This window comes from Camellia sinensis, chromosome 8, assembly GCF_055761805.1.
Source record: "Camellia sinensis isolate YWXY chromosome 8, ASM5576180v1, whole genome shotgun sequence".
Lineage (NCBI taxonomy): Eukaryota > Viridiplantae > Streptophyta > Magnoliopsida > Ericales > Theaceae > Camellia > Camellia sinensis.
The window spans coordinates 113,034,230-113,062,041 of NC_138968.1; the positions used below are offsets into that span (position 1 = coordinate 113,034,230).

At 39.6% G+C, this 27,812-nt stretch overlaps 2 protein-coding genes across 2 annotated transcripts; both read left to right on the top strand.

The window, feature by feature from the left end:
• The first annotated feature begins 1,065 nt into the window (after positions 1 to 1,065).
• LOC114264176 (uncharacterized) lies at positions 1,066 to 7,347 on the top strand. The gene is made up of 5 exons (XM_082885418.1): positions 1,066 to 1,207; positions 3,634 to 4,613; positions 5,097 to 5,899; positions 5,999 to 6,194; positions 6,580 to 7,347. Exons 1-5 carry the CDS (start codon positions 1,066 to 1,068, stop codon positions 7,345 to 7,347), a joined length of 2,889 nt encoding a protein of 962 aa, XP_082741544.1.
• Positions 7,348 to 21,621: 14,274 nt separating this feature from the next.
• On the top strand, positions 21,622 to 23,662 carry LOC145797976 (uncharacterized). The gene is made up of 5 exons (XM_082885419.1): positions 21,622 to 21,676; positions 21,780 to 22,030; positions 22,130 to 22,357; positions 22,457 to 22,549; positions 23,537 to 23,662. Exons 1-5 carry the CDS (start codon positions 21,622 to 21,624, stop codon positions 23,660 to 23,662), a joined length of 753 nt encoding a protein of 250 aa, XP_082741545.1.
• Positions 23,663 to 27,812: the final 4,150 nt, after the last annotated feature.

The window sequence follows — 27,812 nt, forward strand, 5'->3', positions numbered from 1 at the left end:
CATCTCCTATATTTCCAGTTGCCGCATCTCTTTCGCAATGCTATGGAATTTTTTCCATAAAAATTCATTATGTTCTTGCTGATCAGAATATTTAATTCAGTTTATTGGAAATTTATTTTTGGTAATCTGAATGGGGTGATTTAAATCAGGTTCTGAATGGTTTCTATCAGAACAAGATTTGGTTTGTTTGATAATAAACTTTTTTTCCCTTTCATTTGTGAATGAACTCTTTTCACTTGTTATTATAATTTATATGGACGGTTACATCAAATTGGCATTTTTTAACATATGACCCATCACGTCTTCATTCTAGTATTACCCATTTTTTAACATATGGCACTTTTTAACATATGTTAGCTCAAGTGAAAGAGTACTTTTGGCATATTATGTAATCCATGTGAATTTGTTTAATTAATCAAGTATACAAACATTGATAGAGTAGAATACTGAAAAATGATTTATGTAGTCTATCTCACTTGAATAGGACACAAGCCTTAATTTTAATTTGGTTTGGACTGTGGCAATGCATTTTTCTATTGGTTAAATGGTGGATCATCAATCTTACATGACAATAATGTTTTCTGTTGTAGGCAATGTGAGGTTAGTTTGCTTTTCTAACATAAATTCTTCAACTAACTAAGGCATATTGATTGCTAAAGGAAATTGTTTGCTAGTGAAGATCCAGTCATCCTCTGATCAGCTGCTATTATGTAGCTTGGGTATTTTTTATGTTAACACTAACAGTTAGGGGTGAACCGCTGATATGTACCATGGGTAGTTTTTTATATTAATACCAACAGTTAGGTGTGAAGAATGGAACATTTCATTTTGCATGACAACGTGGTAATTTGAAATATACTTGTATAATCATATTACTGTACAAGGGATGCTTATCTTGGACTTATGAATAGGGATTTTCTGCACCAAACAACTCTTTGGCTCAATTGATTTGTACCCGAAGTTGACATCCTCTTACTTTTGTTTCACATCCAAGTCTTTCCTACAAACCTGTACTGTCCAACAATATGAGGGATTTTAACTTTGTTAATTAAAAATTTCTTTTCTATGGTGTTTGCACTCGCTTTTCTCATTGTCGGTAAATACATCATTGCCAACTACCCAAAACCAAGCTGCTTGCTAGAGCTTGCTGGTCTACTCTGTGGAGTTACCCCTAATGGTAATCCTGTAGCACAGGATTGTCATTCAGGTTGGTTTTTTTTTTTTTAATGGATATTAATTATTAGCTGCTTTAGGTCACATATTATAATATATGTTTGTGGCCACTGTTAGTGCAGGACTAGTAGTACTTAAACTTGCATGGATAGGATTTTGGAGTTTTAACTTCCCATGGTAAGTATGCTATTTGTAAAATGCTCCGTCACCTTTATAGCCTTGTCGTCAACCATTGCAGCCTCCTTCGTCCATCATCTTCTCCAATTGGCCCTCCCTCGCTATTCTGATTTGTGAGCGTCAAAAAGCCTATGGCTTTGACATTCTTCTCTTGTTAAGAAAAAAAATCTGAGTTTAAGTGGTATAAAAGTCATGCTTAACTCTTAACTGTTTCATTGTAATAAAAGTCATGCTTAGGCGTGCTCCTAGTTGCAAAATGCAGCCAAGCACTAGCCCAGCACCTTCCGCGTGGCTAGGCGAGGCAACATAAAGAAGGCCGAGCTTGGTGTGCTTAAGGTTCACGACTACTTAAGGCAAAGTTAGGCGGAAGGTGCTGTGCCTGAAGGGCTTGCATGTTATATTTTGCATTGCTTTATTTTTGTTCAAATATCACCAGTGATTTAAGTTAGTATAAGGTGTAACTACCAGGGATTATAGCTCTCAATTATACAAGGCAATACAATGGGTATTCAGCCCCAAAAACCAGTGTTCTGTTTGGTTGTTTACATTGTGCGGTTAGTTTGGCCCATAGAAACAACAAACTGAGAAGTTTGGTTTGGTGTGAAAATCTGCCAAAATCCTAACCGAATCGAACCATGTTCATGTTAAGTTACTAATTTTCCCAAAAGCCTAAGCTGTTAGAAAATGGGTGAACAAGTAGACTGTACACATGGTCCTTGAAGTCGTGTTGGTCTATATGCTGATTTGTAAGGCACACGTAATCACTTGTGTCTATGACATACAGTAGGTTGGAAAGTATGTACAGAAACTAAAAATAGAAACTAACATATGTAAAAGATGCCTGATGGGGTTGACACAACTCATTTTATTGGTGTGTTTCATTGTCTTTTAGTACAATTTAGTAGATATCTGAGAATTTTGATTTTCTGTCTTCCCATCTTGTTTCGTGTTGGGGTCCCATTAAATTGAAACATTTTGGTTGTTTTGATGGAAAAGAAACGCAATTTTGTTGCTTGGTTGACACTAGAGTCATGCTGTCTTTGCTTGTTCTTTTCCTACTTTCTCATTTTTCTAAAATGTTTTGCATGCTACTAGGTTTGAAGGGTGATCTTCATATTGTTTTGGTGTTAAAAGGGTTGTTTGTTAAGCTTTCAAGTGCATAAACCTCTGAAGTAGTATGAATTTTAGTTCAATAGAGACTTGACATATTAACTGAATGCAAAATATTGCATAATGAAATAGAATAACAGGTACACATTACATGTCCTATTCTTGAAGTTTGTGTTTTCTGCTTTGCATTTGTATGTATGCTTCTTGAACTTGTATTCACTAGTTAATTGTTTCAAATATATACTTCAAATTTGCATAACAGTGCTTTTTGATTATATTGATTTACAATGTGTTAGTTGCATTTAGTTTTCTTATAAATTTGTAGAGCATTTCTTCCATTGTGCACCATCATCTATTTCTAACTGAATTATAACAAATATGAATGCATCTCATTGTGTTTTTGTTCATTTGAATAACATCTCATTTTTCATTTGGTAACCCAAGCTACTTGAATCTCAGTTTGCATGGCTGGATGCTGATATTTGCCGTTAAAGTTATGCAAATATTGTAAAAAATTTGAACTGTTTATTTTGAAGTACTGGATTAGTCTATAAACTAATATAATAGGATTATGCATAGTGGCTCACTAGGCTAACTAACAACATAATCTATATCTAGGTGAGTATGAGATGGATAAATTAACTTACCAACCAACCTCTGATATCTCTCCCTCCCTGTCAAATGAATCTTTAGTTTCATCCCCTAACATGCAATTCTGCTCCAACATGGTATCAATAGCTTTATACCCAAGCACACTTTGTCCTTAAGAAGGTCGAAAACATATGTTCTTTACTTTGCGGACATGCACAGTTGCCATGTAGAGCCAACTGTTGGAAATGTGTTTCTGTCTTTACTTTTTTTTTTAACAAATAACATGTCATGCACACACATTGTGAAGAGCATGACATGGTTTTCATTATTTTGATATATCATTCTATCATTGACCATATAGTTTCACTAGTACTAGTGCTCTACTAGTTATGCTATCTAGTGGTCCAAAATTATGGGTCATTTCTTAAATTAACTTGTTTTAGAACTAATCGTGTCATAAAGTTCCACCCTAAAAGAGATTTATGTGACAAGCCAAACAGTGAATGAAAAACAACCTAATCTATCTCAACTTGAAATGCGTGTTCTCATGGCTTTCTCAGTTAATCTTTGTGTGAGTTGTAGGTGACAAAATGGACAATAGTTGGATGACGATAAATAATCGGTTGACAAGTAAAGAGTATCAACAAGGGGTGAAGTCATTCCTTGATTTTGCTACGACAAATTTAGGCGTAGAGGATGAAATTAGGTGTCCGTGTGTCGATTGCATTAATGGCACAAAATGTAGCAGACAAGTTGTATGGATGCACTTGATCCGAAGAGGCATGGCATCTTCGTATCTAACTTGGGTGCATCACGGGGAACATGTTCCCGTGTCTCGTCCTAGTGTATCAAATGACCAATATGGAGGTAGTGGCGAATGTATGACAGATATCGATGATCCGCCCATGGATGAATTGCCTATTATGTTGGAAGAAATTTATGTGAGTGGTCTTATGGATGATCATACCGACGAGGAACATAATGGTTTGGAGAGGGAGGATTTGCATAAGTTCACTAGGTTATTCGAAGATGCACAACGCAAAGTTCACCCGACATGTGAAAAGTTTTCTGTGTTATCATTCGTCATTAAGATGCTTCATGTGAAGGTGTACAACAAATGGAGCAACAAGTCATTCGATATGGTTATGCAGGTATTCAAGGACATTCTACCAGAATGTGATCCAACAGTTCCATGGACACTCTATGATGCTAAGAAGTTCTTACGTGACTTGGGGTTGGGATATGAAACAATCCATTCGTGCAAGAATGATTGTGCACTATTTTGGAAGGAGAGTGCTAATTTGGAGAAATGCCCTACATGTGACGCGTGTAGATACAAGTTGAACGATGATGGTGGTAAAAAAATTCCACACAAGGTATTGCGGTACTTTCCTTTGACACCGAGGTTGAAAAGACTGTATATGTCCAAAAAAATAGCCGTAGATATGAGATGGCACAATGAGAAGCGTGTGGATGATGACATATTAAGGCACCCGGCTGATGGTGAAGCATGGAAGGACTTTGATAAGCAACATCCGACGTTTTCTAATGACTCTCAAAATGTAAGGCTAGGGCTGGCAACAGATGGTTTCAATCCATTTGGGAATATGAGCACATCATATAGCATGTGGCCCGTAATCTTAATGCCTTACAATCTCCCACCGTGGAAGTGCATGAAAGAGCCATATTGCATGATATCATTGCTTATTCCTGGACGATCGGCACCTGGAAGAGACATTGATGTTTACTTGCAACCACTAATAGAAGAATTGAAGAATTTGTGGGAGCATGGTGTGCAAACATATGATGCATTGAACGGGCAAATTTTTAGAATGCATGCGGCGGTAATGTGGACCATAAATGACTTCCCTGCGTACGGTAACATGTCAGGGTGGAGTACAAAGGGTTACTTGGCTTGCCTTAATTGTAACAATAATGCATCGTCTCAGGGATTACGAAGTAAAATAGGGTATATGGGTGCTCGTCGCCACTTGCCTGAGAACCACACTTGGTGAACAAGTAAGCTCTTCAATGGTCAAACGGAGCATAGGTCCAAACCTTTGGAGTTATCGGGGGACCAAATACTAGAGCAAATTGATTCTGGGACTTACAAGCCGTATGGAAAGCACCCACAAAATCAAAAACGACAAAGGAATGAACATCAAAATTTGAATTGGAGCAAGAGAAGCATTATGTTTGACTTGCCCTATTGGAAGACGTTGAAGCTTCGACACAACCTTGATGTCATGCATATTGAGAAGAACATATGTGACAATGTCGTTGGGACACTTTTGAGCGTAGATGGAAAGAACAAGGACATAGACAAAGCACGCTTAGATTTGGAGGACATGAAAATACGTAAAGAGTTACATTTGAAGAGGCGTTCTAATGGGTCCTTTGAGAAGCCTCCCGCATTGTACACATTGTCGGTGAAAAAGAGAGAAGGCTTTTGTGATTTCTTGAAATCAATAAAGTACCTTGATGGCTATGCAGCAAATATCTCCAATTGCGTAAACGCTCAAGCTGGAAAACTATCTGGACTCAAAAGTCATGACAGTCATGTCCTTATACAACGACTTCTTCCAATTGGGATGCGTGGCTACCTTAATAAGGAAATTGGAACGACACTTTTTGAGTTGGGAAATTTCTTCAAACAATTGTGTTCAAAGACATTGAGGCGTTCAGATTTGCATAAATTGGATGAACAAATCGTACTCATACTTTGTAAGCTTGAGATGCTTTTCCCGTCGGCTTTTTTCGATGTCATGGTCCACTTGGCAATTCACTTGCCTCGAGAGGCTATGCTTGGAGGCCCAGTGCAATATCGATGGATGTACCCAATTGAGAGGTATTAACTCAGCCCTCGTATTACTGTCAAATTTAAGTTAATGCTTTACTGCTGATATAAATATTGCAGTATAACATTGACATCGGCTTGCAAAATTAGGTTGCTTGGCCGTCTAAAAGGGTTTGTGGCCAACAAAGCTCATCCTGAAGGTTCTATTACCGAGGCTTACATTTCCAAAGAATGTACAACATTTTGTTCAATGTATTTGGATGGAGTTGAAACATTGTTTAACCGCCCAGAAAGGAATTATGACATGGGTGACCGTGGCCTAGGGTTGGCGGTATTCACTCAAACTGTACGTCCCTTTGGTCTAATGACAAGGGCATCCGATGTGTCCGTAGCTGAACGCGAGTTGGCTCATTGGTTTGTCCTACACAATAGCACAGAAGTGGATAAACACGTAGAGTATGAATCCTTCAAACGTATTTATAATGTTTTTGTTGTAAATTGATTAGTCTTTATCTTAGTAAATAGTTTTTGAATAGCATTTCTTGTAACTAGGGAGCACAAGAACTTGTAACACCAAAGAGCCGGTGCGTTCGACATCGAAAACAGACATCGGAAAGAATTTCCTAAATGGTTCAAAGATCATGTAAGCTACTATTCTCATATCCTACCATAGATCGTACATTACGTAAATGTTACGCATGCTAGTAACATGACACATGTTCTTCATGTAGATGAATGAATTGCAGAGCCAACATTCCCCCGAAGCAACTGATGATATGTGGTCATTAGCCAATGGTCCTAGTGGCTTAGTGAACACATATTCAAGATGTATTTGTAATGGTGTCCGTAATCATACTATCGACCGTGACAACCGTCGGAAAAGTCAGAATAGTGGATTAGTCGTGGAAGGGGAGCATGAAGGGCAATTGATACACTTCTATGGACACTTGTGCAGAGTGTCGGAACTGAACTATTTGTTCACACGTCGGATTGTATTGTTCCAATGTGAATGGTTTAACAGCGGTAGTAGTAGAACTATGCGTGTAGAGCCACATTTCACAACAGTTGATGTAACAAGTCGATGGTACAAAGATGACTCATTTGTATTACCAAGTCAAGTTGAACAAGTATTCTATGTTAATGACACCAAATTAGGTACCAGTTGGAGAGTCGTTGAAAAGTTTCAACATCGAGGAATTTGGGATGTGCCGGAGATGGATGTCGTACAACCTGATGATGTGTTCCAACAAGAAGAAACCACCGAGGTCGTACCTACTATGGCTATTGATGATGATGTGGCTTTGCGTCGAGATGATATTGAATCTGAAATTATTCCCATGGAAGTTTTGCAATCTGTCAGAGGGGTAGAAGCCAAGGGTGTTACAGATGATGCCTTCATCTGTGATGATGAAGATGGATTAATGAGGGAGGGTGACGACACAGACGAAGAATATGACCTACAAAGTGATTTTGATACAGATGTTGGTGTAGAATCTTGATGTATATCATGCTTTAGTTCATGCCATAATTTGAGCAATGTGAATATTCAATTGGTGCACAAATGCAAAGGAAACTCAAAATAATGAAGGGGGATCTATCTTCATAAATGTCAATAAACTCAGAAATCAATGTGTGTTTAAGGCAGCTAATCCAAACTGAAATGGGTGGAGTTTTGCTGTGGGTGTACCCACTCAGTGCAGAAGTGCAGTCCCTGGACTCATGTTTTTCTTCTCTGCCATTCTATGTTTTTTTCCTTTGGTTTATCTCTGCCCTGGCTTTGCTGATCTGCCCTGGAAGGGTTGCTGTCCAGAATGTAGTGAAAGGCATTTTTGGTGTATCTTTGGTAGTGAAGTTTATGGTGTAGCTTTGGTATCTAACTGCTGCTTACTGTGTCAAGTAGAATGTTTTCTGAGGGGGCCTGGAGTACATTCTCTGGAGCTGCTGTCAAATGGTTGGCCTACTTTAATTGTGGTGTTTTGTTAGGCTGCTGTCAAATGGAAGGGTGCTGGTCTGCATCTTGTTTGGCTGTAGCTATGCTGGTCAGATTGTGAGTTGAGCCCAGTTAAACCTGCATTCATTGAAGATCTGAATGGTTGGTGTATTTAATGGTCAGCATGGCAGTTTGTGCAATGGGTTACTATGGGGTGTGCTGGTGGAATGTAACTGAATCTTGCCTTTTGGTGGAATGCATCTGATATAGGAAGCTCTAAGCTGGTCTGCATTTGTTTGGCTGCAGCTATGCTGGTATGGCTGGTATGGCTGTACAGCTGGTTTTGTCTGGTTGCTGCTCTGTTTTGCAATGGGTTTTTGTTGTGCTGCTACTGTGTGGATGTTGTTGGGTTCAAGTTTGGGGTTGCCTCTGCTCTGTTTATGGTTTGTTGTTGCTATTTTATGGTTTTGTAGATAGAGATTAGAATAAGAGTTAACCATGAATAAATGAAGGAAGGGTTAGTTTGGAAGGGTTAATTTGAATTCAATTGTAATATGTATGTGTACAGATTTTGAACAGATTTTGAACAGTCTGGCTTTGATCACTTTAGGGTCAGCTACTGAATCCTCTTTTGCTAGTCTGATATGCCTGGGATTATAAGTTTGATAAAATCATAGGCCATCATACTTGTCAAAAATAAGAAAGAAAGAAAATTCACAGACTATATCTCATACATGACAACTTGTATTTTTTTGTCAGAATTTACTATTGTTCTTGTCGCATAGTCTAGTTTAACGGACACCTGTCATTTTGTAAAATTTATTTCTTGTCGTTTTTGCATTATTGAAGTCATTGTTGTTGGTTTTCTTGAGTATTGTTTCTTTACCATTTTAGAAGATTTTTTGCTATTGAGAGAACATGGACATTGACTTTAAAGAAGCAAAAGAAGAGCATTTGATAGTTACTTTGTCCTTCAATTTTGTGGGTTTATTTTTTTTTCCTTTGGTGTGTCCAGCAAATATGTTTAACTGAAGAGAGTCAAAAATTTCTCCATTGAACATGAAACTGAAGTACTGTGTTTATACTGGAAACTATGCACCTATGAAACACGGACACCTCTCCGGAGGTTGTGTGTAGGTGTTCGACACGCTGCAAAGAGTTGGACACGTTGCGGACATGTTGGAACACGATGAGGACACGCTAAGAACACGTTGAGTACTATTTTTGAAAATAAAAAATAAAAAATTTTAATTTTTTTTTATTAAAATAGCATATCTAAAGTTGACAAATTTGATAAAATTAATATTTGACATAAAATATATATTAAAAATATACATATAATACAAATATAAATACATATGTTTTGAACATGTCTCTAGCATGTCTCCAGCATGTGGTGTCTTGCAAATATACATATAATAAAAATAAAAATAGCATGTCTCCAGCATGGGTGAGGAAAATAACACCGAAGTTCTATTATTTTATTTCTTTAATGAGACAATGTAGTATCTACAAGCTATAGCATTACAAAGTTTTGTTGGGTTGGTAAGGAGTTGGTAATTACTTCTGTAGTCTTGTTTTTGTTGCATCATCTTGATGCTCCTTCAATAAAATTATTTATTTATAAAAAAAAAAAATATTCTGGATAATTTGCAATTGCTATAGTATGATGGTTTTTACTTTGTAATTATTTGCAGGATACACAATCTATTGGGGCTTTAGCAGGGCTTGCCATTGCAATACTTTTTACATGGAGACTATTGAGATCAACTAGTGCGGCTTAAAGAAGACAGCCTAAACGGCAAGCTTATAGCGATCCCGAGTTTACCCTTGTTGTACCGTGATCCGGACATGTGTCCGTGGATGTTGGTAGTTGTTTATTATCTTGTTTGCATCCTCTTTACTTTGTATATTGAGTTATGGGATGTGTTGGGCAGGTTTGTTTCAGGTTGGTTGTGTTTGGGAGCCTAGTGTTGCTGCCCAGATTTTTGGACCTTCGCTCGAGCGAGGAGTTGGTCGCTCGAGCGAGAGTTGAGTTTGTGTCTGGTGGGTCGAGCCAGAGTGGCTTCGCTCGAGCGAGTGATGGCGTCTGGTTCTGGACCTGAGAGTTGTATTTCTTGGCTCGAGCGATCTGGTTTGTTCTTCGCTCAAGCGAGAGGTCTGTCGCTCGAGCGTGCTTCTGGTTGCAGACCTGAGGGTTTGAGTTGTTGGCTCGAGCGAGCATTCCTTAGCTCGAGCACACTTTTGAGTTTTTGGCTCGAGCGAGAGCTTCTTGGCTCGAGCGAGAGTTTTCTGTGTCTGGTCGCTCGAGCGACAAAGGCTTCGCTCGAGCGAGCGTGTTTTATATCAGCGGACAGTAGCGTTTTTGAACATCACTTTTTCACCTTCTTTTTTTATCAAACCCTAGATCCGAGACCCTCTCTCTCTACACTTACACTCTCTCTAAGAATTGATCTCCCTAGAGTGTGAATCTAGCCGCCTTTGTTAAAAAGATAGAGCGCGTTGAGAGCTTTGTTTTAATCTGAAAAAGTTGGGATTTGGAACACGTTGATCTTCGAGTCTTCATCTCCGTTTTGGCTCAAACTTCGAGGTAGGGATATCCTACTCCTCTCTATGGATTTTGTCTTTAAATTTTAGTATTTTGAGATGTTGGGGTTGGTTTGGTAATTTGGTAAAAGTTTGGGGCTTTTGTGCAATTTTACAAAAGTTAGGGTTTTATTCATAATAAACCTAGATGCATGATTGGAGTAGAGAAATGGAATAAATGTTGAATCATTGATGAAAATGGGACCTAAGGGTTGAAATGGTAATTGTGGATAACAACCTAATTACATTGTTTAATTAATTGGGATAATTAATTGTGAGAAATGAGGAAATGAAATGTTGATTGAATATCCATTGTGCATTTATTTTCTGTTTAGAAATAACTGCTTTGGGCTATCGGTGGAGGATAGTCGTGATTGTTGTAGACAATGCATGATGATTAGGCAAACGGAAACTAATCAATGGAATGTGTCATGGAACTTGACGGTTGATAGAATACATTAACTGTATGTATTGAGTGATTGTATATAGAACCATTGTGTTTGTATACGTTATGTGTAGAGGAGGAGATGGGGGATGTACTCCGCGGTTTAGGGGAAGATAGGGGATGTACCTCTAAACCGGATAGTGTTGGGAGAAGATAGGGGATGAACTCCATAGATACAGCTCATATGCTTGTCTAGTAAAGTGAAGATAGAGCTCATATGCTTATCTGTGGATATTGTTGTTATACATATCTGTTGTAGAATGTGGATATAGCTTATTTGCTTATCTGAGAATGTGGATATTGTTGTTATATATATCTGTTTAGAATGTGGGTGGTGCTTATATGCCTATCCGTTGAAAAAGGGAAAATGAAAGGTAACTTGGACTCGTAAGTCGTATGACATAAATATGTGATTTATGTGAATGTATCAGTGTTGGCCATCTATCAATTGCTAATATTTTAGTCATTGTTAATGGTTGGTTTAGTGTATTTCTACTGGGCTGTGGGTCACCCTATATGGGAATATCATTTTCAGGTACAGGTAGCATGCCACCTCCAAGGACATAGCTTGGGAGGCTAGAGGCGGGCGCACTATTGTCGTTATCTTTTTGAAGTATTACATGTAATTTCAAGCCAAGGGCTTTATGTGTAAACGAGTTAGAACTCTTTGTTGTAACCAAGTGTTAACTTGGAAAGCTGTAAGCCTGTAAGGCATTTTGCTTTTATTGTTAACATGTAATACTTTTGTATGAAACTTTGATGTATAAATGAAGAGTGTGGAGCTTTTACATATTAATGCATGTCTCATTGTTGGGTTTAATGTTTTTATTTTGAGGGCGTTACAACTTGGTATCAGAGCGTACCGGGTTCGAATACTTTGGGTACGTGGGAAGTGATTAGTATCACAATGGGTTTGTCTCGCTTGATAGAGACTTAGATGTAGTATTATATGCTATGTGATTGATTGATAACATGCTTATGTGAATATGTGGGTATGGGATTTAATTTCTAGGATGTTGATGGGATCCTTGGGTTTCTGGGAGTCTTGTTGGAAAAGCACTTGATCAATGCTGTTTCTAACCGGAACTCTAGTAACGCCTTGGGACTATCATTATCCGGAAATGAAATTCGTAAGTGCTTATGTGTTTATGTGCTTACGTGGAGTGAATTACAGTTGTCCATGCATTAGGACGTGAGTGTTTAGTTTCGGCACATTTGTGAATGTGCTAATGTTCTGTGTTACCTTTATTAGGATGTCAGGACGAGGAATAGGTGCTAGGCGTGGTAGACCTGCGAGGCAGGAAGCACCGTTACCGGGTGAGATTCCGGCAGTGCAGGAGGGGGTTGGCCAGGCCAATGTGGCTGAGCCGGTGGGTCAGCAGGCCATGGGTGCCTTAGCCAGAGAGATAGCAGGAGCTTTGGGTATTCTTAGAGCTGGGAATCAGGCATCTGAGGCAGGGCCTTCTTTCTTGAAGAGGGAGTTTTTCCGGTCTAATTCGGATGAGTTTATCGGGGATCCGAAGGAGCCACTGAAGGCTGATGAGTGGCTAGAGCAAATGAGTAAGACGTTCGAGATGCTTGGCATCGAGGACGAAGCACTGAAAGTGACCTTGGCATCCTTCCAACTGAAGGGAGATGCGGGTCAATGGTGGAAGTACGAGAAGGCTCGTGTTGGTGGTACTTGGGAGGCATTTGTGAATGCTTTTCAGGAGAGGTTTTTGTCTGCAGTAGCTAGGGAGAAGCTGAGGGATCAGTTTAGTCGGCTTAATCAGCAGGGCTTGTCAGTGGCCGAGTTTGAGGCTACCTTTACTAGTCTGTCCAGGTTTGCACCTGAACTGGTGGCGTCTGAGGAACGCCGTTGCTATGAGTTTGAGCGGAAGTTGAGGCGGGGCCTCAAGTTGAGAGTTGGTGGGTCTTATATCCGGGAGTACAGACACCTAGTGGACGCTGCAGCTCATATGGAGCTCATGATGCAGGAGGAGGATGAGGGGCAGAGAGGCTCCACGAGGAGCCAAGATGGTCAGAGTGATGGCAGGAGGCAGAGGGGTTTTAACCCTCAACAGTCGCAGGGTGGTGTTACTAGATCGACCTTCCCAGTGCCGAGTGCAGGCTCCGAGAGAGGTGGTCAGGGGGATTTCACCTGTTACAAGTGTGGCCAGTTGGGTCACAAGGTTTCTGTTTGCCCGCTGAAGGGTGGAGGTCAGAGAGCTGCTTCTTCTTCAGCTAGACCGCAGAGTCAGAGTTTGGGCAGGGGGCAGCCCTTGTCTTGTTATCAGTGTGGACAGCCTGGGCACCTGAAGAGGTTTTGCCCACAGTTGAGTGCCACTTCGGGAGCGTCTGGTTCCAGGCAGACGCAGGGTTTTCAGTCAGCTCAGTCTGTGCAGGCCTCAAGGGCCAATCCGGGAGCTTCGTCATCCCAGTCTGTGCAGCAGTCTTTTGCTCCGAGAGGTGAGCAGGTAGACCAGGGGCCTACGGGGTGCGTGTATGCTGTTACCGCGCAGGATTTAGTACCGGCTCCATCGGTAGTGAGAGGTACTTTTCTGTTTTGCAACTCGGTTGCTAATGTGTTGATAGACACGGGTGCATCTCATTCTTTTGTATCTGCTGCATTTGCATCTGTTTTGGAATTGGAGTTAGCACAGTTAGCATCTCCTATTTGTGTGGTATCGCCTTTGGGTGGTGAGTTGATTCTGAAACAGGGTGTTAGAGGATGTGATATAGAGGTCGCCGACTATAGGCTTCCTTTTCCGTTTGTTGTCATGCCCATGAAGGGTTTTGATGTTATTTTGGGTATGGACTGGCTATCGTCATACCGGGCTGTTATCGATTGCTACCGCTAGAGGGTCACGTTATGTACCTTGAGCGGGGAGTGGTTCCATTTCTTGGGAGACCGGGTTGGTAGTGTTTTGCCACCGAGGTATGATTCGCGAGGGCAAAGTGAGCTTAGTAGTCTACTTGCCAGCTTTGAGAGTGGTGAGAGTGGTGAGACCCAGCTTGTGTTGCCGAGGGTGGTTTGTGAGTATTCAGATGTCTTTCCCGAAGATCTTGTTAGTTTGCCACCTCACCGAGAGATAGAGTTCTCTATTGATTTAGTGCCTGGTACGGCGCCGATTTCTATGGCACCTTACCGTTTTGCTCCAGCAGAGTTGGTTGAGTTGAAAGTTCAGCTCCAGGAATTGCTAGATAAGGGTTATGTTCGCCCTAGTGTTTCACCGTGGGGAGCACCGACCCTCTTTGTTAAAAAGAAAGATGGTGCCTTGAGATTGTGTATTGACTACCGGAAGTTGAATCGGGCTACGGTTAAGAATAAGTACCCTATGCCCCGTATAGATGACCTGTTTGACCAGTTGAAGGGTTCCCGTTGTTTCTCTAAGATAGACTTGAGATCGGGTTACCACCAGTTGAGGGTCAGGGAAGAGGATATTCTGAAGACGGCATTCCGTACGCGGTATGGCCATTACGAGTTTCTGGTGATGCCATTTGGGCTTACCAATGCACTGGCAGTCTTTATGGACTTGATGAACCGGATTTTCCGGGAGTTCTTAGACCGATTTGTGGTCGTCTTCGTGGACGACATTCTTATCTATTCGCCTTCTGAGGAGGAGCACGAGGAACACTTGAGAGTGGTGCTTGAGTTGCTTAGAGCCCATAGGCTGTATGCCAAGTTTGGGAAGTGTGAGTTCTGGTTGAGGGAAGTCAAATTCTTAGGCCACGTGGTATCCGGGGAAGGGGTGTCTGTTGATACATCCAAGGTTGAGGCAGTGCAAGATTGGGCACAGCCTAAGAGTGTGTTTGAGATCCGCAGTTTTCTGGGATTGGCTGGGTATTACCGTCGGTTTGTGAAAGATTTCTCCAGGCTAGCGTTACCGTTGACTAGACTGACTCGGAAGGGAGTCAAGTTTGTGTGGAGTGAGACTTGTGAAAAGTCGTTCCAAGAGCTGAAAGTTAGATTGACCACCGCTCCGGTGTTGATTATTCCGGAGAGAGGGTTGGGTTATGCGGTTTATTGTGATGCCTCACGAGAGGGTTTGGGTTGTGTGTTGATGCAAGAAGGGAAAGTGGTAGCTTATGGCTCACGTCAGTTGAAAATACACGAGAAGAATTACCCCACACACGACCTAGAGTTAGCGGCTGTGATCTTTGCCTTGAAAATCTGGAGGCACTACCTTTATGGTGAGAGGTTCGAGGTGTTCTCGGACCACAAGAGTTTGAAGTATCTGTTTACCCAGAGAGACTTGAATTTGAGGCAGAGAAGATGGATGGAGTTCATCGAGGATTATGATTTTGAGTTGCACTATCATCTGGGAAAGGCCAATGTTGTGGCCGATGCCCTTAGTAGGAAGACCATTGGTGATGTAGCTAGTATAGCCATCCGGGAATGGGAGATGTTGGGAGCACTTGGCGAGTTTGATTTGCTACTGGGCGAATCTGTTGAGGCTGCGGCCTTGTTTTCTGTTATTGCGCAGCCTACACTTGTGATTAGAGTGTTAGAGGCACAGAGAGGTGACCTTGAGGTAGAATCCCTCCGAGAGAAGATCTGCAGTGGGAAAGTTGAGAAGGGTTTGACGGTGTATCCCGACCTGAGTGTGAGATACCAAGACTGTTTGTTTGTACCGGAGTCTTGCCGAGAGGGGGTACTCCGAGAGTTTCATCATTCGCGCCTTGCGGTGCATCCGGGAGGTACTAAGATGTATCAGGATTTGGGTCGCCAGTTTTGGTGGCGGGGTATGAAGAGAGATGTGGCGGTTTTCGTATCGAAGTGCCTTACTTGCCAGCAAGTGAAGGCCGAACATCAGAGGCCAGCGAGTTTGTTGCAACCCTTGCCTATTGCCGAGTGGAAGTGGGAGCATGTCACTATGGACTTCGTTGTAGGTCTTCCGAGGACTCAACGGGGTAGTGATGCTATTTGGGTGGTTGTAGACCGGTTGACTAAGTTGGCGCACTTCATTCCTATGCGCGTGAGAGATTCGGTGGATCATCTTGCCGACTTGTATATTCGGGACATAGTGAGATTGCACGGGGTCCCAGTGACGATCGTCTCAGATAGAGATCCTCGTTTTACTGCTAGGTTGTGGCAGAGTTTGCAGAGTGCCTTGGGCACTAAGTTGACCTTTAGTACGGCTTATCATCCTCAGACTGACGGGCAGTCCGAGCGTACTATTCAGATCCTCGAGGATATGCTTCGGGGTTGTGTCCTGGACTTCAGTGGGACATGGGAGAGGCACTTGCCATTGGTAGAGTTTGCCTATAACAACAGTTTTCAGTCTAGCATCGGTATGGCACCGTTTGAGGCCTTGTATGGCCGACCGTGTAGGTCTCTAGTTTGTTGGGCCGAGGTGGGTGATGCACCTTTGTTGGGTCCGGAGTTGGTTAGGGAGACGACGGAGAAAGTTGAGCTTATCCGTAGGAGGCTTGTCACAACCCAGAGTCGACAAAAGAGTTATGCCGACCGTAGGAGGAGGCCTTTGGCATTTGAGGTAGGTGATCATGTCTTTCTGAAGATATCACCTAGACGAGGCCTGATGAGGTTTGGGAAGAGTGGAAAGCTATCCCCTCGATTTATTGGTCCTTTTGAGATCCTTGAGAGGATTGGCGAGGTTGCTTACCGGTTAGCCTTACCGCCGCAGTTGTCCGGAGTGCATGACGTGTTTCATGTGAGTATGCTTCGGAAGTATGAACCAGATCCATCACATGTGCTGGATTGGACCGATTTAGAGGTAGATGAGGATGCCTCGTATGAGGAGAGACCGATTCGGGTCTTGGATAGGCGGGATCAGGTCCTGCGTGGCAAGACCATTCCTTTGGTAAAAGTCTTGTGGAAACATCACGGAGTGGAGGAAGCCACTTGGGAACGTGAGTTGGAAGTCCGAGAGAAATATCCGGACTTGTTTGTTGATATGTAATCTTATAGTTAAATTTTGTTGAACTTAAGAGCTTTTATATATGTCTTAAGTTGTGAAACATTGAAAATGCTTTGGTTTATTGGAGGTATGTTTTGGAACTTGCCTCATATGGAAGTTGAATGTAACATTATATATGTTGATTATATTGTTGAAATTGGAAAGATAATGCATAATGTTGATGCATGTTGAAAGTACATATGTTGTTTACATAATGTGAAATGCCTCTTGTTAAAGAGATGGGATGACCGGTAATGGGTCGAATTGTTGAATGTTAAAATGTAACATTGTTTAAAATGGAGGAAAACTTGTTTTGAAAACTTGTGCTTAATTTCGGGGACGAAATTCTTTAAGGGGGGGAGGTTATAGCGATCCCGGGTTTACCCTTGTTGTACGGTGATCCGGACATGTGTCCGTGGATGTTGGTAGTTGTTTATTATCTTGTTTGCATCATCTTTACTTTGTATATTGAGTTATGGGATGTGTTGGGCAGGTTTGTTTCAGGTTGGTTGTGTTTGGGAGCCTAGTGTTGCTGCCCAGATTTTTGGACCTTCGCTCGAGCGAGGAGTTGGTCGCTCGAGCGAGAGTTGAGTTTGTGTCTGGTGGGTCAAGCCAGAGTGGCTTCGCTCGAGCGAGTGATGGCGTCTGGTTCTGGACCTGAGAGTTGTATTTCTTGGCTCGAGCGGTCTGGTTTGTTCTTCGCTCGAGCGAGAGGTCTGTCGCTCGAGCGTGCTTCTGGTTGCAGACCTGAGGGTTTGAGTTGTTGGCTCGAGCGAGCATTCCTTAGCTCAAGCACACTTTTGAGTTTTTGGCTCGAGCGAGAGTTTTCTGTGTCTGGTCGCTCGAGCGACAAAGGCTTCGCTCGAGCGAGCGTGTTTTATATCAGCGGACAGTAGCGTTTTTGAACATCACTTTTTCACCTTCTTTTTTTATCAAACCCTAGATCCGAGACCCTCTCTCTCTACACTTACACTCTCTCTAAGAATTGATCTCCCTAGAGTGTGAATCTAGCCGCCTTTGTTAAAAAGATAGAGCGCGTTGAGAGCTTTGTTTTAATCTGAAAAAGTTGGGATTTGGAACACATTGATCTTCGAGTCTTCATCTCCGTTTTGGCTCAAACTTCGAGGTAGGGATATCCTACTCCTCTCTATGGATTTTGTCTTTAAATTTTAGTATTTTGAGATGTTGGGGTTGGTTTGGTAATTTGGTAAAAGTTTGGGGCTTTTGTGCAATTTTACAAAAGTTGGGGTTTTATTCATAATAAACCTAGATGCATGATTGGAGTAGAGAAATGGAATAAATGTTGAATCATTGATGAAAATGGGACCTAAGGGTTGAAATGGTAATTGTGGATAACAACCTAATTACATTGTTTAATTAATTGGGATAATTAATTGTGAGAAATGAGGAAATGAAATGTTGATTGAATATCCATTGTGCATTTATTTTCTGTTTAGAAATAACTGCTTTGGGCTATCGGTGGAGGATAGTCGTGATTGTTGTAGACAATGCATGATGATTAGGCAAACGGAAACTAATCAATGGAATGTGTCATGGAACTTGACGGTTGATAGAATACATTAACTGTATGTATTGAGTGATTGTATATAGAACCATTGTGTTTGTATACGTTATGTGTAGAGGAGGAGATGGGGGATGTACTCCACGGTTTAGGGGAAGATAGGGGATCTACCTCTAAACCGGATAGTGTTGGGAGAAGATAGGGGATGGACTCCGTAGATACAGCTCATATGCTTGTCTAGTAAAGTGAAGATAGAGCTCATATGCTTATCTGTGGATATTGTTGTTATACATATCTGTTTAGAATGCGGGTGGTGCTTATATGCCTATCCGTTGAAAAAGGGAAAATGAAAGGTAACTTGGACTCGTAAGTCGTATGACATAAATATGTGATTTATGTGAATGTATCAGTGTTGGCCATCTATCAATTGCTAATATTTTAGTCATTGTTAATGGTTGGTTTAGTGTATTTCTACTGGGCTGTGGCTCACCCTATATGGGAATATCATTTTCAGGTACAGGTAGCATGCCACCTCCAAGGACATAGCTTGGGAGGCTAGAGGCGGGCGCACTATTGTCGTTATCTTTTTGAAGTATTACATGTAATTTCAAGCCAAGGGCTTTATGTGTAAACGAGTTAGAACTCTTTGTTGTAACCAAGTGTTAACTTGGAAAGCTGTAAGCCTGTAAGGCATTTTGCTTTTATTGTTAACATGTAATACTTTTGTATGAAACTTTGATGTATAAATGAAGAGTGTGGAGCTTTTACATATTAATGCATGTCTCATTGTTGGGTTTAATTTTTTTATTTTGAGGGTGTTAGAAAGCTACTACTCCTAGTAGTTCTGGTGTCGTCAATACTCATTCAAATGCAAATTTGACATTTTCCGGAGACTTGTCTTCAGAAGATTCAAGAGCACGAAATGTTATTGATGAGTTCTTCCAGCCCATAAAGGCAACTACATATTTTTCTATTTGTTTTTGGATTATACATTGGTTCATACTAATTTGATTTATAATTAATTTTTTTGTTGCTGCCTGCAACCAACTTTAGGACAAATAGTTAGACAGAAGCTGAGTGAAGGAAGGAAGGTAATTTGTTTAGTATTTCTTGTATTTTTCTTATTTAATAGAGGTCGCTCGTTTATAGATGATGATGCTTTATACTTCTATTGCCTGCAATTTTTTGATAGAACTGGTTCCTGTTGTGAGTGGAAGTTTTATCCTTTTATCATCAATTAGAGCATGTTTCTTTTTTAAGAAATTAGATGATTTTAATTTTCTTGGCTGGTGCATGGTCCCGACAGATTTTGCAAGTCAAACTTTTAATCATAGAACTCAATTATTCTAAATTGATTATTTTCCAATAATATTAGAATTTTGCTGGACATTTTTGGTTCACCAATGGGGTCTTTGAAATGATCTTTCTTGCCAGGTAGAATTTGGGAAGCTCAGCAGAATGAAGAATAGGTCTTCTGATACCACATGGGAATCGTTTTAATCTTTTCCATGATTTGTTCTTTGGCATTCTTTATTTTACTTTAATCTTTGGTTCTATCTTTTTTAATCTTTGATTTTTCTGATGATTTCCTTTTTGATATACTTGACCCTCTCTTGACTTATGCTTTCCATTACTTTGCATCTTTAACTAGACACGTTAATTTTTCTGTAGAAAATATTAAGTACACCCTTTTTCCTTGTCCACTAATACCTCACTATGAGATTGTCGTAGTTTTTGTAATTTAATTTACCCCCTTGGCTTGGATCTTTTAAAGTTTTATGGATAATTTTGTTGTCATCCTCACGTCTTGAAGTTATTTGATTTGTGTTTGGCTATTTTATTTTACGAGTAGTGTACCCAGTAAGAAATTTAATGCATTTTCAACCTCCTTGAGGACAACAATAATAGAGCCTCTGCCACCGCCACCAAGAATAATAATAACAACAAAATCAATACTACTGGTCATGTCATTATTGAAGATACACTTATAATGTACAACCTATGCATGGATTTGGTTGCATTTATCTGAGTTGCATTTAGGAACTTCGAAGATAGAATATCCTATTACGGTGTTTCTTGTAGGCACTTTGTGCTTTAACCTAAGTTCAGTTTATATAGTTGCTAGTGTAGCTTGAATGGTTATATTAATTTATTAATCGTTTAATTTCTTGTTCGTGGAATATGTGCCTTTCTTTAGACCTGCTATATCCTAATTTCTTGTCTACTGTTGATTTGTAGGACAATATCCTATTTGAAGTGCTTTTGCAACTGTTTCACGTGTCCTTTGGTGCCAAACAACAGTAAGCAACACATGCTAGAATAGTTTTAGTGGTTATTAAGAGTATTGGTTGTAGCAGTCTTTAATGAGTTTTTTTGTTTGTATGTAAGGTCTGCCAAGACAGATGTGATGATATGCTTTTTCATGTTTCAAACCTTTTCAACCCCATACACCTATTCCATCTTTTTCTTGCAGAGGCAAGTTCAATATTTATAGATAATGGGAACAACTAAGACTTCTTATCCCAATGTATATACTTTTATTTCGTTGATACAAAGAAAATGCCTCTATGTTCTATTCTTCACTTACCAGGCGAAGTTATTAAATAAAGTAATACATGCACTCCTAACTTGTTTGCAGTTACACTATGATCATCAAGTGCTTCTTGATTACCTAATTTCAAAAGATACAGGACCCAAAGCTGCTGAATATCTGTTGAGGTAGTTTAGTTACTTGAATTGTACTTTGATCTTTCCTCTGAAGTTGTGAATACTAGATTTTCATGAATCATATGCCTAAGAAAAACTGTTGCCTGCTTTAGATATGTTGAGAAGTGCAGGTTTTTTTAGAGCTTAGTTTAGGTAGGCAATGCATTTTCTTTTTCAGTTTTTATTGGTTGGCGTAGTTGATGCAAACAAATGCAATGCATTGCAAGATAGTACCAGAGGATGGAACTTTGCCTGAGCTCTAGCTCATCCTTGTATCTGTATGAATTTGGGGGTGCTTTTAATGAACTTCTCAGTTTCTAATTAGTTGAGTTAGTTCATGCCTTCTAAATTATTTTTGTCTAATTTATTTTAAAGCAGGCATATCATGGCATATTGGAAAATGGAAAATGGTGTTACTTGTGTTATTGTATAGTTCATGTATTATTTTTGTCTGCAATAATCAAGCATTATTTTTGTCTAGTTCATGTATACAGTGTTACTTGTGTTATTGCAGATTGGAAAATGGTTCCTGGCTTAAAGACTGGTCGGCTTCGGAAGAAGACACTCACGCAGCCAGAAACAGACTTGCCAGCTGCTATTCCTTTAGGATCACCCGTTGCTCCATCTCCTGTTCTACCCGTCCGATCAAATGTGGGACCATCTTATCATGTAACTAGCTAACCAATGGTTGATTCTGATGAGACACAAGCCCCATCCGAAATGCAGCCGAGTGGCGTAGGTAAGATTAAAGTGTATAAAATTTGTCAATTAGCACATGCCATTGCCATTGTTTTTTTGTAGCCAAATTTTAGGCAATTTTCATGATGTTATGTTGTTAACAGGCACTTCGAAGCCCCTACGTGTACGCGGACCGACACTTGGCAAGGGCATACAAAAAATAATTAGAGCCAAAAAAGGGGAAAAATGTTATGTTCACATCGATCGTGGGTTGAATGCAATGACTGGCAAGTATGCCACTCCAGCAACTAACGAGTTAGGAATTCAAATTAGAACCTTGTGCCCTTTGAAAGATGTGAAGTCATGGCTGGATCTTGATGAGACTACAAAAGCTGCCGTCATCCAAGGAGTTCTTGTAACTAATATTACTTGTCCACAATATGTAATTGTATTATGTGAGTAATAAGAAAGACTAATATGTAATGATTACTATTTCAATTTGTTTTGCATGTAGGACAAGTTTCAAATTGGAGACGATTTCCACAATGACTTACAAGCACAAGAGATTGTGAATAAGAAGGCCTATGGGTTGTACAAAGATTGGAGGTACACCTTGAAGCAAGAGTTCGAATTGTTAGAAGGACTTCCACGTGATGAGATCTATGGTCATCCGACCGTAGGGGTGAGTTTAGATAATTGGAAGCATTTGATCGATGTGGCATGGCAAGATGCATCTCACCAGGTAAAATAATAGACTAGATAGAGTACATACATCTATGTGAAAATGTGATATGCCTTAATATTGACCAAAAAATTGTTTATCTGCTTGACTTATTTTTAGAAACGGTCAAAAGCTGGCAAGAGTAATAGGAGTCAATTGCCGTACAATCATACCAATGGGTCTCGCTCATTTCCTATCGCAATGGCTGCTATGGTGAGTTCGATTTTTTTTTTTAAAATTGAATCCATTATATGTTGTTTGGATATGAAAAATGTTATGTTCTGCTACACACACACACATATATATATATATATATATATATATGTTAAACTCTGTTAGTAAACATCTACTGTCTGCAAAAAATCTGTCTGGAAAAAATATCTTAATGATACCCTTGCCACATGTTTGCATTCTAAATCTGTCTACACTATACTCTGTCTTTCATTCGAAATCTGTCTCGCAAAATCTAAACTATACTCTGTTTACACTATAATACACTATAATACACAATCTGTTTACACTATAATACAGTATATATAAATCTGTCTACACTATAATACACAATCTGAACTATATATACTGCACTATACTACAAAATCTAAACTATACTCTAAAAATCTGTCTAAACTATAATACAGATTGTGTATAGTTTAGATTTATAAATCTGTCTACACTATACTACACTATAATACAGTATACACAATCTGAACTAAATCTGTCTACACTATAATACACAATCTGAACTATATATATTGCCCAAAATCTAAACTATACTCTGTTTTTCACTTAAGATCATTAGTCTTGTAGCTCTTTTTGTTTTAGATTTAAGTTAATACATTCACAAAAAACAGATATTCCTGTACATACACATGTTATAATACACATAATCTGAAGTGATTATAAGTGGCTATGTGCGAAAATGTGTTGGACATAATCTGTTTGAGAAATTCTGAACAAATGTGTTGGCAAAAATCTGTTGGAAAATATAAATCTGTTAATGATAATCTCTTTGAATTCGAACTAGAATAGTGCTGCCTCTATTTCCAAATCTGGCTGCAAATCTGTCTGAAAATCTGGCAGCAAATCTGTCTAAAAATCTGTCTCCTAATCTGTCCAGCACTTTGTTTAAAAATCTGTTCATGGAAATTTGTCTATTTGGTGCATAAAGTGTCATTGATTTATACATTGATGTGTTAACAGGTAGCAAAAGATGGAGAGTTGGATTTCCCAAAGTTCTATGAGGACAGCCACACTTCAAAGAAAACGAATAACTGGATCCATCCGAAATGCCGTGAGCTGCATGTAAGTATATTTTCTTGTACTTAGTTATTTATTTGAAATGACAGCAAGAGATGGTCAATGTACAAGCGGCTGCCATCGAGTCAGGGATGCCATTGACACAAGAGGAGATTTCAAGGCAAGTGCTTGGACAGAAGAAAAGGTACTTGTTTGGATTGGGAGTGGCCCACAACCGTCTACCATATTTGCAACACGAGCACACGATAAGGACATGGAGGCAATGCGAGCTGAGGTGGAGGCACTTCGTGAGGAGTGGCAAAAGGATCATGACGAGTTAATGAAAGAGCGAGAGGAGCGCGAGAGATGTTACAATGAGCTGTTGAAAGAACGAGAGGAGCGCATTCAATTATCCAATGAGATGTTGAAAGAGCGGGAGGAGGGACAAAAGGCAAGGGACGAGACAAATACAAAGGTCGAGCATCTCAATAACGTAGTCGCCAAACTGTCACAACTCTTGGGAATCTAAGTTGGGCATCCGACGTTTGTTTTTTGGTAAGAACAATTTCATTAATGTCACACTTACTTTGTTTAAATATGTTCGCTTGAAGAGTTGAAAATGTCATCAATTTTTGAGTTATTTGGGGTTAATGATTTCTTGTGTAGTTACTAGAGTTTGGTATTGAGTTTTCTTAACAATGAACTTGTATTTAAAATATGTACTTGATTAAGATTAACTATAGTAGAAACATGTTAAAAAAACATAGCGAATTTCAATCTTCGTTTAGAGTAACATGTAAACTTCAACAGTGGTATTTTGAATAGTAACTCGAATATGTGTTTAAAAGTAATGGTAACCTTCCCGGTGACAAATGTGACACGTTGGGACAGACGGTACGTAAATAGGACACATACGTTGGGAGTTAGAGTTGAAAAAGTCATAAACTTAGACGAAAAAAGGGGTTCGGGGGGCGAAAATGCGAAATAGCCCCCAAAACACTATTTTCTCATAACGGGAAGCTTCCCGGTGATAAATGTGACATGTAGGGACAGACGGTACGTAAATAGCACGCCTACGTTGGGAATTAGAGTTGAAAATGTCATAAACTTAGTCGAAAAAAGGGGTTCGGGGGGCGAAAATGCAAAGCATCCCCCGAAACACTGTTTTCTCATAACGGGAAGCTTCCCGGTGATAAATGTGACATGTAGGGCCAGACGGTACGTAAATAGCACGCCTACGTTGGGAATTAGAGTTGAAAATGTCATAAACTTAGTCGAAAAAAGGGGTTCGGGGGGCGAAAATGCAAAACATCCCCCGAAACATTGTTTTCTCATAACGGGAACCTTCCCAGTGATAAATGTGACATGTAGGGACAGACGGTACGTAAATAGCACGCCTACGTTGGGAATTAGAGTTGAAAATGTCATAAACTTAGTCGAAAAAAGGGGTTCGGGGGGCGAAAATGCAAAGCATCCCCCGAAACACTATTTTCTCATAACGGGAAGCTTCCCGGTGATAAATGTGACATGTAGGGCCAGACGGTACGTAAATAGCACGCCTACGTTGGGAATTAGAGTTGAAAATGTCATAAACTTAGTCGAAAAAAGGGGTTCGGGGGGCGAAAATGCAAAACATCCCCCGAAACATTGTTTTCTCATAACGGGAAGCTTCCCGATGATAAATGTGACATGTAGGGACAGACGGTACGTAAATAGCATGCCTACGTTGGGAATTAGAGTTGAAAATGTCATAAACTTAGTCGAAAAAAGGGGTTCGGGGGGCGAAAATGCAAAGCATCCCCCGAAACACTATTTTCTCATAACGGGAAGCTTCCCGGTGATAAATGTGACATGTAGGGACAGACGGTACATAAATAGCACGCCTACGTTGGGAATTAGAGTTGAAAATGTCATAAACTTTGTCGAAAAAAGGGGTTCGGGGGGCGAAAATGCAAAACAGCCCCCGAGCCACTGTTTTTCCGTAATAGGAAGCTTCCCGGTGATAAATGTGACATGTAGGTGTCCACAATACGTAAGTAGGACAAGAACTAAATGTGACGAATGATATATCCTGTTGACCTAGTCCTTTGGAAATTGGAACAATGGATTTGTAAAGTTCAGGTAAGGTTTACGCGCAATTGTGTATTTGATAAGTTTAACTATCACCACTACAAAATGTGCAACAGTTGAACAATAGATAGTTCATATTTATAACATGGCCTCAAGATTTGGCTGATGGGAGGATAATTCCTCAGCAACAGAATAGGGAACTTAAGACTAAAGAAGCTAAGTATTGAAGGTACGTATCAAAATTAGATGGTGTAATGGAAGAATAGTTAAGCATAATCTTATATAGCTCGTCCCCATAAGCCTATAAAGAACCCAAGGCATTACTCATTCACAAACAGAAGCATATCTACATCTATAAACCCACTAATTAGTTTCTTCTTTAAGGAAAGTGTTTCCAAAATTTCAATGAGTATATCGAGAAAATTAGAATCTTTTATGAAGAAAAAGACCATATTAATTTCCATCCGTGGAGGTCAGAAAAACACTGAACTAACGTAACTGGAAGCTTTGTGGAGGTCACAAAAGCATAAGCATAGTGAGTTTTATGGATACTAGACAAACTCTAATGATGGCTTTTCTTACATTTTTATAACAAATAATTTTTGGATGAAATGGTAAGTACACCAAAAATTTTGGTAATTTCATAATACCTACACAATTTACTTTCACATTTAAGTACTAAAATTTACTTCGATAGATTTAGAGATAAAAAAGCTAAAACAAGAACTCATGATGGGTTCATGTTTGGATGTCTTGCATTAGTTAATAGATATCACTCTCCTTGTCTTTTAATGTTTGAAATTATTACGATATATATATGTCGTCCAGAAGTGCCATTACACGCACTGAACTAATGATTTTTTCCCCCTTTTTTGCAGATGTTTTTGGACATACAAATGTGGATATGTTTTTGTTGACAAGTATGGGAGGGCATTTTTTTTATATCTCTATCTGTATATATAGTGGTTTGTAAAAAAATTTTTCTTGGTAGCAATTAACGTAGCACGTGGTACATAATAGTTTTGTGGCAGTACATAATATAATTTTTGTTGTGGTACAAAAGTTGTAGGTGCACAATGAATTTGGTTATTCCAGTATTATGTATTGAATTAAATTATTGACGTGGGCTTAGACTTGGTTCTTATGAAATTTGTAATATATATATATATATAAGTGGATGTTCAATATTAATTTTTTGGATGGTTGGAGGTGCACATTAATGTGTGTAATTGTTGTTGAATGCTTCATAACATATTTACCGTTGATGGATACAGGTTGTATTAATAATGGATACAGGTGCACCAAATATTTTATTTAAAAGAAAAACGTTAACGTATTTGGCCACCAAATATTTTGGTAGCTAAATATGTAATCAAATGTTTTGGTGACTAAGAATTTAGAAGCAAAAACATAACCCATTAATTTTTTGCGACCAAATAATTAGTAGCTAAAACAATTGAGAAAGAGATAGAGAAAGTATTGGCTACTAAATTTTTTAGCCACGGAAAAAATATGGTATCATTTGGCGACTAAAATGTTTGGTGGCAAAAAATGAAGAAGTGAATGTGAGCAGGCTTTTGGCTACGAAACTTTTAGCGGGCAAAAGTAACAATGACAAAAATTACTTAGTCACTAAAAATATGTATTCTATTGGTGACAAAAATGTTTGGTCTATAATAGTTATTTTTAAATTATGGTAGCACTTTTAGTGACTAATACTTTAGTGGCAGAAACATACCTTTTGCCGACTAAACTCAAAGTAGTAGCCAAATGTGCACTTTCGGCGAACAATTATTTAGTAGCTAAAAGTGATACCTTCCCCGACTACAACAGGTTGGTAGCCAAAAATCCTAATTCCGCGACCAATTATTTAGTGGCAGAAACATATCTTTTGCCGACTAAACTCAAAGTAGTAGCCAAATGTTTACTTTCGGCGACCAATTATTTAGTAGGGGAAACATACCTTTTGCCGACTAAAGCCAATTTAGTAGCCAAATGTGTACACTTTCGGCAACCAAACAGATTTTAGTCGCCAATACTATCGCCGACAAGGCAAAGGCGACGAGCTTAGCGACGAAAAATTTTGGTCGCTAAATCATTTTGGCGACTAAATAAGTGACTTTTGGCGACCAATATTTTGGTAGCCAAAAGTGACATTTCTTGTAGTGAA

Excerpts from the sequence above, each read along its gene's own strand:
- LOC114264176 (XM_082885418.1), top strand. The coding sequence starts at position 1,066 with ATGGTGTTTGCACTCGCTTTTCTCATTGTCGGTAAATACATCATTGCC. Across the intron at positions 1,208-3,633 it reads AGCACAGGATTGTCATTCAG|GTGACAAAATGGACAATAGT; the intron begins GTTGGTTTTTTT and ends TGTGAGTTGTAG. Across the intron at positions 4,614-5,096 it reads TTTCTAATGACTCTCAAAAT|CATAGGTCCAAACCTTTGGA; the intron begins GTAAGGCTAGGG and ends GGTCAAACGGAG.
- LOC145797976 (XM_082885419.1), top strand. The coding sequence starts at position 21,622 with ATGGTTGATTCTGATGAGACACAAGCCCCATCCGAAATGCAGCCGAGT. Across the intron at positions 21,677-21,779 it reads AATGCAGCCGAGTGGCGTAG|GCACTTCGAAGCCCCTACGT; the intron begins GTAAGATTAAAG and ends TGTTGTTAACAG. Across the intron at positions 22,031-22,129 it reads CCGTCATCCAAGGAGTTCTT|GACAAGTTTCAAATTGGAGA; the intron begins GTAACTAATATT and ends TTTTGCATGTAG.